Source organism: Helianthus annuus, chromosome 16, assembly GCF_002127325.2.
Source record: "Helianthus annuus cultivar XRQ/B chromosome 16, HanXRQr2.0-SUNRISE, whole genome shotgun sequence".
Lineage (NCBI taxonomy): Eukaryota > Viridiplantae > Streptophyta > Magnoliopsida > Asterales > Asteraceae > Helianthus > Helianthus annuus.
In genome coordinates, this window is record NC_035448.2 from 186,154,550 (window position 1) to 186,166,439 (window position 11,890).

Consider the following 11,890-nt stretch of genomic DNA (forward strand, 5'->3'; position numbering starts at 1 on the left):
AATAATTATGGAGCACAATTATCGGTTAACAATAATTACAGTATTAAATTATAGCAGAAAATTTCGAAATTGGTGGTGGACTCGGGTTACTCTCGGAGTACTCCGTTTGATCTAGTGGGTGCCACGAGAGTGCTCGAGATTGACTCTATTGGCCGTTAAAAAAACATAACTATAATTTGAAAATCATGAGACAAAGTATCTCCCAAATTCAAATAACATGTTTATAATCTATCTACTATACTAAAAGAATACATCTTTAGCCACATGGCATATTCTTAGTCAACCATTTTGATTATGTGGACATCCTCTTTAGCAAGAGAATTCCCTCTTGGGCGGGATTTTTCTCTTCTATTATACGCGCTCTCTCATTTTCTGTTCAATCAAAAACCCTATTTCTCATTTTCCTTCAATCACCGCCCCTTTTATCTTCACAAGCCATAATATTCTTTGTTCTCTCATCCAGCCTTCTCTGTGGACTGTTTCGACGATGGCGGTGTAGGTTTGGATGCGATGAAAACGAGTGTGATGACGGCACAAGGGAGGTTTATTCAGCAGTTGATGGGAGAGGCGTCGGCGTCTAGGGTTGGGAATTATCTGCCGATAACTCATGGACATTTGAATTTGCTTGCGTCACTTTCCGGTCCTCTGCCACAATCTTCGAACAACAAAGATGATGATAACCACTGAATTGTTCTTTAAACGGTATTGCTTGCTGTTGATATACATATCTATATATAAATATGCATGATGTTTGTGTGGATTATTTGTGAAGGCTAGGGTTTAGATGTGATTTTAGGGTTTCTGCAATTTGTTAAATTGAAATTGAATTAAAATCAAGGTATGTTAGGTTCTATTGTTTTTGGTCACTGCTTTTTAGGGTTGGTTAATTATATCCATTTTTTTCTAGCGTATAATGTGGTTCATATCGAAGGAAGAAATCTGAAATGTGAAATCTTCGTATGGAAGCTAGCTTAATGGTTTTCAGGTTTTGTTTGAATCGAGGAAGTATGATATGAAACTGCAGGTGTTGGGGGAGGGGGGGTTACAGTCAATTTTTTTATCTCTATTCTCATTGTTAGATTAATTTGTGTGTGGAAAATAATGTAAACATCTATATTTATTCTCTATTATTCCGAGTCGTGCTTATTTATTGTATGATTGAGCTTTAATGAATTAGTTTCTGTTTCTATATTCCTTTCATATGCATATGGCTTATGTGTAGTGTCTGCTTTTGAGAAAGCACAAGGATCCATGCCGGTTAATTGGTCGGAGCATCACCTCCTTCGTCCGCGTTTTCTTCGCACAATTTGCCTACCTAATTTCTTCCTTATTCAACTCCTTTAATATCAGAACATTCTTTTATGTCAGGTTCTTATTAATATATGCATTTGATATATTGGTGTCAAATGTTATTGTTTTTTATCAGATTTTGATTTGAAGTTGTTTTGTTCTTTGATGGTGTTGTTAGGGTTGGCGGTGAGAGGAAGAAGATGTAAGAGGTTATTTGGACTACGTGGCTCAACTCCTGTTTTGTTCCGTGATGGTGTTTTGTTCATGATATATGCTAAAGAAGATTTAGAGGACATGTACAGGTGATGTAATTGATAATCGTGAGTGTTTCCTTTTCATCTTTCATTATTTGGTGGTCGAGTCTATTAATATATATTATTTAAGTCATTGAACATAGATTAAATTAGTTGTTAAGCATGACTTTCAGACTCATTTAGCCATTTAGTGGGATGGATCAAGCAGAACACACGTACATGCAGAAGCCACGCTCTGTTGAATTGATGAGCCCGGGCACAACTCATTTTTTTTATTAGCGTAAAAAACGTCAATCTTAACCAGAACACAATTAAAATCATGTAATCCTTTTATGAAAACTACTTAAAAGGGTGTAAATGGGTTGGCGGGTTATGAATGAGTTAAAAGGGTTGTCGGGTTGACCTTATAATACACTTAATTAAGGGATTGTGGCCACCCGACCTGCTTTTACAATCTTTGTCACGCGAACATCCGATGTCGTCGACTACCAGGTTCTGATTATGGTTTATCAACATAAACCCCCGTCAATTAAGGTACCATTAATTTTAGTTTTTTAGTTTTTCTTTTGAGGTGGTTTGTTTCTGCTACATAAGTAATTGTTGTTTCAAAATCCGAAGGTGATTGAGCTTGATTGAGAGTGGCACTATTGAGGACAGGGAGACACTGGTCTCTTAGAATATTCAACGGATGCGGGTTAGACTCACGGTGATTACACCCATGATCGAAGGTATACTGGAACTAGCGGATCTGGTGGTGACGGCGTCTAGGGTTCCGCCACAAGCGGCATAGACTGCTGCCATGTGGTTAGAAAAGAATCATCGCCGTATGAACGGGAATGCAGGTCAGTGGAATTTTATACAATATTGCTTTTAGCTATTTGTTTTTTTTTTTTTGGGATTGATTGTCTATAAATTACAAAAATGAGATCACTTTAGTTTTGTGGGAAGGAATGCGGGTAATTTTGATATGGATTATCAATTGTTTTACATCAATAGTTGGAATTAACATTGGTTTATAATATGGACCATGTTATGATATGCCTTTGGCATTGTATGCTAAAAAGAATATGTGATGAATGCTAAAGTCAGAAAAGTAATTTTAATTGTCTTGCCATTTATGTCTATAACATGACAGGGAACATTAGCTGGAGGGACTGTAGAGGTTGTTACAGGTTTGTGATGTTTAATGGTCCTAATGCTGCTAAAATCCATTGATTATTGTACTAAAAATGTAAATGTTTTCTTTTGGTGACTAAATAATTGCTTGAGGAGGAGGAGTGTGACACCCATGATCTGAACATATTGAAATTGTAGCTGCTGGGATTTTCCGTCCATCTTCTGGTAATTTTATTAAGAAACTAAGTTTATGCTCTTTATTAATCTTGGTAGGGCTGGCAATTTTGACACGAACACGATAACACGACACGAACCTACACGAAGTTAACAGGTTTCGTGTTTGACCTTAACAGGTTTCGTGTCTAAACAGGTCGACACGATAAGACCTGTTTAAATTTCGTGTCTAAACAGGTTAAAACCCGTTAACCTGTTAAGACCCGTTAGTGACCTGTTTATAATTTTAAATTAAAAAAATATATCAAATATGTGGGGTTAACATGTCATGTTCGTGTCTTAACAGGTCGTGTTCGTGTCTTAACAGGTCGTGTTCGTGTCTTAACAGGTCGTGTCCGTGTCTTAACAGGTCGTGATCATGTCTTAAACAGGTCATATGATATGTTGGTAACATTTTCGTGTCTTAACAGGTCATTTCGTGTAACCTGTTTATTAACAGGTTCGTGTTCGTGTTTGGAAAGTTAGACACGATAAGATTTCGTGTCGTGTTCGTGTTTACAGGTTTCGTGTTCGTGTCTTATCGGGTTCGTGTCTTAACAGATCGGGTTGACCCGATATGCCAGCCCTAAATCTTGGTTGAGAACGGGTCAAAATGGCAACTGACTTATTTTCCCAAGGTTGGGTGAGTATGCTAAAGGGTCGCCGGTCAAATCGAGTTCAGGTTAAAACGGTTTTATTTAGTACCGGGTTAGATTGACCCACAAATGCTTTTTTATCTCTTCGTTAAAAATAGTTATATATAAATTAAGTGTTAATTATCCTCAACTCCTAGATGGTAATGGAATACTAGGGTGAAGTGTCATTTGTGGGAAAATAAGCGAAATTTAAACACATTTAATTATCAAATAGGCCACCACAACCATCCCATGAAAAGTTATTGATCGCATGCACGCCTGGGCAAGATGGCTTTGTTATGTTGGCCCAATTGCCGGGCCTAAGTAGTTCCATAGTTGGGGATCGGATGGCATATTTAAGAAAAAAAATATATTTTTTATGATTTTTTAACCTGTTTTAATTTAAATATTTGGGTTTGGGGGTTTTTTCGGTATGTTTTGCATACTTTTGAAATATGAATTTTTACCATAAATGTGACGTTTCTTTCAAAGATATTGTTGTTTCTCTATGTCATGCTAGAAAGCATTTAGGCTACTTCTGTCCTGCACCAGAAACCCTAACCCTAACTGAACCCTTACTTCAATATATATTGTGAAGCACATGTGCTCTTGAATGATGCAAGCCCATTAGGAAATACAAGGTATGAATAATTCATTAATTTTCTAATTTTTAATTCAGTTTAATTTTCTAATAGATAAAAATAATAATCTTTTTGGTGCTTTTTCATTTAGATAATTTTGGTCATCATACGGGTTTGGGGATTATTTTGATTGGCATATTGCTGCTCTTGCTATTTTGACTCTTAATAGAAGGCATATTTAAGTAAAAACTTTAATCGCTATCTATCTTCCATTTTTTGCCATATAAAATTGTTCATTTTCAGTTTCTTATCTTCTTAATAAGTGTGTTCTTTTTTTCTTCGAAGAACGAAGTTGCAATACTGGAATATATACATCTCTTAGTTGAAACTGTGGACCGTCTTGGCAATGTGGTAAGTCTTACATGTAAACATCATAAAACTAGATGTTGCAATATCTATTTATAGATTTATATGGTTAGTCTAATAACATTGTTTTGAGTTTGGAAAAAAAAATTCTTTCGGGCCATTTAAACTTAACCCATTTCGGCCCATACTAAATGATGCTCAATTTCAACATGGTCTGGCTTTGACCAGTTACCGGCCGCACACATCAGCCCCTGTTCTTCCCAACAAATCGCCACCTGTTCTTCCCAGCAAATCGGCGGTTCAATCTTACAAATCCATGAACGAGATGATGATGGAGATGGTGCGACCCGGATGCGATATTGACGATTTTCCAGCGATCTAGATTTAACACCATTGAACATTTGTTATGTCACTAATGATCTCGATTCCCCATCTTCTGGCTGACGATTTTGACATTCATGGGGGTGATGTATCATATTCTCAGATGAATTTATTTGTTGTTTTTTGTATGGATGAAATAAACTTTCCTGTCTAGATAAATTGTTTTATGATCTATTTGTTTGTCTGTAATTTCCGGATTACTCAAATGAAGAAGTTAAATTTTCTGCATTTGCTTGCTTTTTTTAACTAACTAATGGGTGTTTTTTTATCTGTTGATGATGTCAAGAGTTAGTGGTTATGGGGATACTGGTCAAAATCTCAATAATAGTAGTTGTAATTGTAGGCAACATGGGTCAAATTCAAAAAGTTACGAGCCTCTTGGTGGTCTCAAAGAGAAAATGCAACAATAGGGCTGCCAAAGATTTTTCAACTTTAGTTTATGTGTAATTTTATGGAAAGTGTGTGTTTTGTATGAGGAATGATCATTCATTCTTTGACATGTTGAATTTTAGTAAATATAATTTGATAATTTTGTTAAACATTATATCCAACATAGACCTCTATGATGTAATATAAGTTTCATTGTTAAGGAAACTTTTTATTAATGTTTTTTTAGTTTATGTAATGTTTTTTATATATTTAATATTAATGTTTTTTTAAGTTTTATTGATTTAAACTAAATTAAATAAAAAATGTTTGTCACGTACACACCACGCCACCCTTTAACGCCCCATCATACCTTGCGCTTCTTGACATCACGTCACCCTTTCTGACATTACTGGCGTCTACTGTCACGTGACGCATCATGCCCTCTCTTCATGCCCTCCAACACCGAATTGTGTAAGGTGTCAACAAACAAACAAAGAAACCCTAGAGCCTATTCTCAAGTGTTTAGATTAAATGGACGCGTTTGATTTAAAAAAAGAAACACTGCTCAAAACATTTACTCCTTAGGAGAATGGGAGAATCATATCTTAAAGAAACACACAACTAATCCAAACGGGTTTTGTCGTAGTGGGCCTTTGGGCGGCCTTTTGATAGTGGGTTTGGGCTACTCATTTATCTATAATTTTTTATTTTCGTATCATTTTTATCCGTTTACATTGAAAAGTTTTTCATTACAAAGTTTATCTCAATGCCAATAGACATTATATGTTTGTGTTAAGCCACACGCGAAACTCGCGGGTTCAAACTACTCATACTTGACAACAACGGAAAAGCTACAGATAAAACAACTAATGTGGTGTATAAAGAGATTTTCAACGAATTGTGATATCTGCATATTGATGGTTAATAAAAAGATTTTACATGATTCGTTTCAAGACGTGTATATATTCATAACCTTTTATGTAAACAACGATTATGAAGCGATATTATCTTTAATCAACCCGTGTAATACACGGGTCCTTAGGCTAGTTAGTTCATATATATATTCTTCATTTATTTATAAGACATGACCAAAACTCTTGGCTAAATTAGTATAAGAACCATGGAGTAAGTAATTAATTAATGGCATCTTAAATGCGGACATCAAGAAATCAACCAACTTCATATATCATCTCCTTGCTTTAATTTACTATACTACCCATTGCTTCATCTTTCTATTTTGCTATATATACCACATGAATCATAACCATTTCTCCTCACCATTTCTTGAAAGTTTTAGAAACAAAAATGGTGACAAGCAAAGCCCTAAAAGCTTGTTTTCTTCTATGGGCATTCGCTGCTTGTTTGTCAACTGCTTCTTCAAGCTTTCACGATGAAACAAATCCAAATGCAGGCTCTTTTCCCTTCCTTGGTAAACGATTAAAACTTCTGTAAAATTATATATTTTAATTATATAATTTCATGTACCCATTTGTTATTAATCTGTGGGATTAATTTGTCTGCAGTTTCTTACCAAATTCCACAACCTGATCATGCAAATGATACACCCTCAGGCAAGAGTTTAAAGATTTTTAGTGACAAAATTTTGTAAAATCTGAGGCGTTTTTTTTTCATGATTTTTGATTTATTGTTGTTTGTTTGCAGGTTATTACCAAAATCCACCCGCAAATGAACCACCTGCAGGTAAAAGTTGATAAATTTTGAGCAATGAGACTCTGAGTTGTCGACTTACTGTATATATTTATGGAATATGATGTATACACTATTTATGATTCTTGACTTTTTTTTTTTTTGGTTTTGCATGCAGTTTCAAGTCCACCGCCAGCTGAGCATGCAGATAATCCTCCACCAAGTAAAATTTAAAAATTTTAAGTGATGAATCTTGTAAACTGTAGAATATTTTTCTGTAATGTTGTGTTGGTTATTGAATTACGGTGGTTTGTTTGCAGTTTCATACAATAATCCACCGTCAGACGGCAGCATAACGCCACCATGTGACTGGCATGAGCATCATCATCACCACCCTGCACTAAAACCACCTACTAACTGTGATATGCCACCTTCTAGTGGCTATAACAACCCTACCCCGCCACCTTCAACCGGCTACAATACTGAACCTCCAAGCAACGGTGGAGGTGGCGGATATCAGCCAAGCTCGGGTCCAGTTGGATCCGGCGAAGCACCAAGCTCGGGTCCAGTTGGATCCGGCGAAGCACCAAGCTCGGGTCCAATTGGATCCGGCGAAGCACCTTCCCCAGTCGAGAATGACAACCCTTCCACCACACCACCCTCTGGGTATCACTACTACCCTCCACCTTCTACCACCACCCCACCGGCAAATGAACCACCTGCAGGTAAAAGTTGATAAATTTTGAGCATTGAGGCTCTGAGTTGTTGACTTATTGTATATTTATGGAATATGATGTATACAATATTTATGATCTTGGCTTATGAATTTTTTTTTTTTTTTTTGGTTTTGCATGCAGTTTCAAGTCCACCGCCAGCTCAGCATGCAAATAATCCTCCACCAGGTAAAAATTAAAAATTTTAAGTGATGAATCTTGAAAACTGTAGAATATTTTTCTGTAATGTTGTGTTGATTATTGAATTACGGTGGTTTGTTTGCAGTTTCATACAAAAATCCACCATCAGACGAGCATGATCACCACCATCACCCTGCACCAAAACCACCTACTAACTGTGATATGCCACCTCCTAGTGGCTATAAAAACCCTACTCCGCCACCTTCAACCAGCTACAATACTGAACCTCCAAGCAACGGTGGAGGTGGCGGAGATCAGCCAAGCTCGGGTCCTGTTGGATCCGGTGAAGCACCCTCCCCAGTCGAGAATGACAACCCTTCCACCACACCACCCTCTGGGTATCACTACTACCCTCCACCTTCCACCACCACCCCACCGGCATACACTCCGCCTGCCACCGGTGACACGTCCCCAACGCCTTCATCTGATCCACATAAACTTATATTTGGTGGTACAAGCGAGTAAGTAAATAACTAAATCGTATGTTATTTGTTACTTGTGTCGTTATGCTTTGTATTTTTAAATTGGGGTCTTGACAGAAACAACCTTTCTGTCCCCATGATAGAGGAAAGATTTGTTGTCATCCCACTCTCCCTAGACCCTAGCTACCAATAGCTTGTTATAAGTAAGATTATATTAGGTACGTTTGTTTTTTTTATTATTATATATTTATATACACGCTTACAAAATTACACATTTTAAATAGAATATATAAATGTAAAGTATATGTGACAAGCCAAGCCAAGCCAGACTAGTACCACGTGACACCAACAAAAAGAATTTTATATGTTATATAGTATCAGACACTCGTTTTTTGTTGTGTTACACATTGTTTTAAGTTTTAACCAGACAAGATCTTATGATATAACAACAGTTTCTGGAAGAGACATCATCCGTTGATGTTCGGTCTACTCAAGTGGTGGCACGCCACAATCGGTAAAGGCGACAATACTCCTGCATCAAACATGAACTTTGAAGAAGCACTTTCAAACACAAGGAATGATGGAATTGGTGCACTTTACCGTGAAGGAACCGCTTCTTTGCTAAATTCCATGGTGAACAAGAACTTCCCGTTCACAACGAGAGAGGTCTGGAACAGTTTCTCGGTTGCACTCCGCTCGAACAAGGATGCAACGGCTCAAGCGGAGGTTTTCAAGCTAGCTAATGAGGGTCGTCTCAAGCCAAGAGACTAGTTTGTTGTAACTACCGTTTTTTACATAATAAAGTGTATGCTTGTAGTTGTCTTATGATCTACAAATGTTATGAAGTTCTACACCATGTTTAGTTAACATGAATTATAATAAGTTTGTTCATGAATGGGTTTATGATAACTATTGACTTTGTAACAATTCTCAAAGTATTTAAAAGATACATGGACCATGATTTTGACAAAAATAGTCTTAAACATTTTAAATATTTTCTAGTCAACAAGTGTTAGATTACACGTATCCTGTGACGTAACATAAGTGCTAGATTACACGTATCCTGCGACGTAGCATATTCCAATCCTGGCACTATAGGTTCCATTTGGCACAACAAAGGCATTCTAATGTGCTTAAATTGACACAATAGATCTATAAATGTGGCGTAGAAGATCCATGTTGTTGCGCTTGGGGCACACTTGTTACCAAGTTGCAAACTAAAGTCAAATTGTGGACTTATGGTCTTTGATGATTGTGATGCAAAAGGGTGTGACATGTGAAAGTTGCTTCCTTGCTGAAAAGGTTCCTTATTTAGAAAAAAAAAGTCATACAATATTATTTTGTAGAAAAAAGTTAAGGATGTGTAGTCAAAATTATCATCACTATTTTGACGCTTCTCTCTTAAGATGGAGATTTGAATACCAACTAGTATGCGTAAGGAATTCGATATATGCACAAAAGAATAATATCATGTACCAGTTAAGCACTAATAGCCAAATATAAATACCGAAAATACTGAAACTGACTGATCATATTAAAGTGGATACCGATATCAATACCAGTATTGTTCGCCGGTTTGGTTCAATACGGTAGCAATACGGTACATATTAGTATGTGAAAAAATAATTTATGATTAAATTATTGTTTTTATAAGTATTCTAAATGTTTTTTTTTTTGGTTTTAATAATGGAATACCAGTGTATGTTCTGGTAACTTACGATACTAAAAAGATACTCGATTTTAAATACAACTTCATTTTCAAAATAAATTAATGGGAATGTCAAGAAAAAGATTAAACAAACAGCATATTTAGGGTTTTTTAGAGTTAGCGAACAAAAGTTATTAAAAATAATTAAAATAAAAATAAATGAATTGAAAACGCATATATTTTATTCATATAGTAAAATAGTGAAGTCGAAACTATAAGTGTAAAAACAAAAAAAAAATGAAAAATAGATGCAACTATTTAGTGCCAGCCTATGTAAATCCTTATTATAATAAATGATTTAAAAAATGTCATGTGTATCAATACCAAATTTTTTCTTTCAATATATATAACGTTAGTTTACAAGATTTCTATAAATTACGGGTTGTATCTTGTTCTTTGTTGGTTTTACTTGTTTTGAATGTGCTTTGTTGGTTTTACTTGCTTTGGATGTGCTTTGTTGGTTTTACTTGCTTTGGGTGTTTGTTTGTGTTGCTTTTTTTGTTGTACATTTTGGCTCGGTGGGGGGTTTAAAAGGTTGCCCCCTTACCGTCTCTTATCTTTTACACTCTCTCTCACAGACACATACACTCTCTCTCTCTACACTCTCGCAGCTTCGACCTAATTTCTTCGGCGACTTTTAGGCTACTTTAGTTAAGTTCTCTGTTGCTTGGTTTAGTCATATTGTTCGACTGACTTGGTTATTGGGTGTTATTGCTTGAATGGTTTGTTTTAGTGGGTTTCTGTTACATATATGTGTTTTTCGGCCAACGCCGCTGAATGTTTGCTTCTTTCGTTGACGTATACTATTTCATCGTCTTTGATTTTTTGTTTACGTCTATCTGATTCTGACTTTTGGTTTGCTAGGTCTGTTTGTTAGAGTGTTACCGGATGTTTACCGTCATGGTATATTGTTACGTTTGTCTCTAAAGAAAACGTATGTTAGGGTTTTTTTCCAATCGGGTGATTTTTTTGGGAGAGAAAGCAATAAACCCATCAATGTTTCATATGATATTTAAACTGTTGTTTGATTAGATATTTCATGTTCTTCGTTTTGGGTTGGAATTTGAGCCCAAAACAACTTTTAATTTCTTTAAGCATCTTTGCAACTTTTATTCTTGCCCTTTTCTTAATTAGGCCGCAGGATGTGGTATAAAGCCTTTAGGGGCTTTATCACGCCTAGGGGTGTTCAAAACCGAATATCCGAAAATTTGGATATCCGAAATTTTCGGATACCAGATTTCACTATCCGAATCCGTATCCAAAATTTCGGATATCCGAAAATTCAACTTTTTTTTATTTTTATTTTTTATTATTTTTTTATATTCGGAAACGGATATTTTGGGTAGTTTCGGGTATCCGAATATAAGTTTTCATATATTTTTTGAATATTTCGGATATTTTTCGGATATTCGGATATCCGGAAAAAAATGAAAATTAAATTTTCGAATATTTCGGATATCCGAAATATCCAAAAATTTTGAAAATCACTATCGCAAAATTCGGATATCCGAATTTCGGATATCCGATTTTTCAGATATTTCAGATTCGGATATAATAATGGTAGTACTTTTTATTTATTTATCTACTTATTAGCGTTAAATATCTTGATTGGACAACGAATTATGATACACTTGAATTCCTTTAACCCATTGCCTTTGGGTACACTTGGTTAGTTTGCCTTTGGGTACACTTGGTTAGTTTGGCATAGTAATTTAAATACCTACATTTCAATCTTAGATGGAATGACAACAAAATATCTTGATAATTATTCTCTAGTCATGCCATTGCCTGTTGTAGCCCTAAGTAGAGATGATCTTAACTCGGTCAAAAAATTCAAAAAGTCTACCACGTAATGACCTTTTTCTCTGTTTAACTACAAATGTGAATATTATGCAGCACCTAATTGTTACTCAAAATTGTTCACAGAGAACCTCTTGTCCAAATTTTAAGAAGTGAGCCTATTGACAATCGAGATGCTCCTTTTGTTGCTCCAT

At 35.7% G+C, this 11,890-nt stretch overlaps 1 protein-coding gene and 1 long non-coding RNA gene across 4 annotated transcripts; both read left to right on the forward strand.

Moving 5' to 3' along the window:
* The first annotated feature begins 380 nt into the window (after window positions 1-380).
* LOC110940669 lies at window positions 381-5,028 on the forward strand. 3 transcript variants are annotated; one of them, XR_004883230.1, is made up of 10 exons: window positions 381-702; window positions 1,223-1,368; window positions 1,469-2,078; window positions 2,163-2,386; window positions 2,680-2,716; window positions 2,814-2,885; window positions 4,029-4,149; window positions 4,241-4,331; window positions 4,435-4,500; window positions 4,684-5,028. It is a non-coding gene; the product is annotated as an uncharacterized LOC110940669 (long non-coding RNA). The 3 variants fall into 3 exon arrangements; XR_004883229.1 differs by having other exon boundaries at window positions 2,680-2,885; XR_002593408.2 differs by lacking the exons at window positions 4,029-4,149; window positions 4,241-4,331 and having other exon boundaries at window positions 2,680-2,885.
* A 1,482-nt stretch (window positions 5,029-6,510) lies between these two features.
* LOC110940678 (protodermal factor 1) lies at window positions 6,511-8,959 on the forward strand. Its single transcript, XM_022182235.2, has 8 exons — window positions 6,511-6,634; window positions 6,729-6,776; window positions 6,868-6,906; window positions 7,031-7,075; window positions 7,173-7,577; window positions 7,710-7,754; window positions 7,852-8,227; window positions 8,641-8,959. The coding sequence occupies exons 1-8, from the start codon at window positions 6,511-6,513 to the stop codon at window positions 8,957-8,959; spliced, it is 1,401 nt and encodes a 466-aa protein (XP_022037927.2).
* Window positions 8,960-11,890: the final 2,931 nt, after the last annotated feature.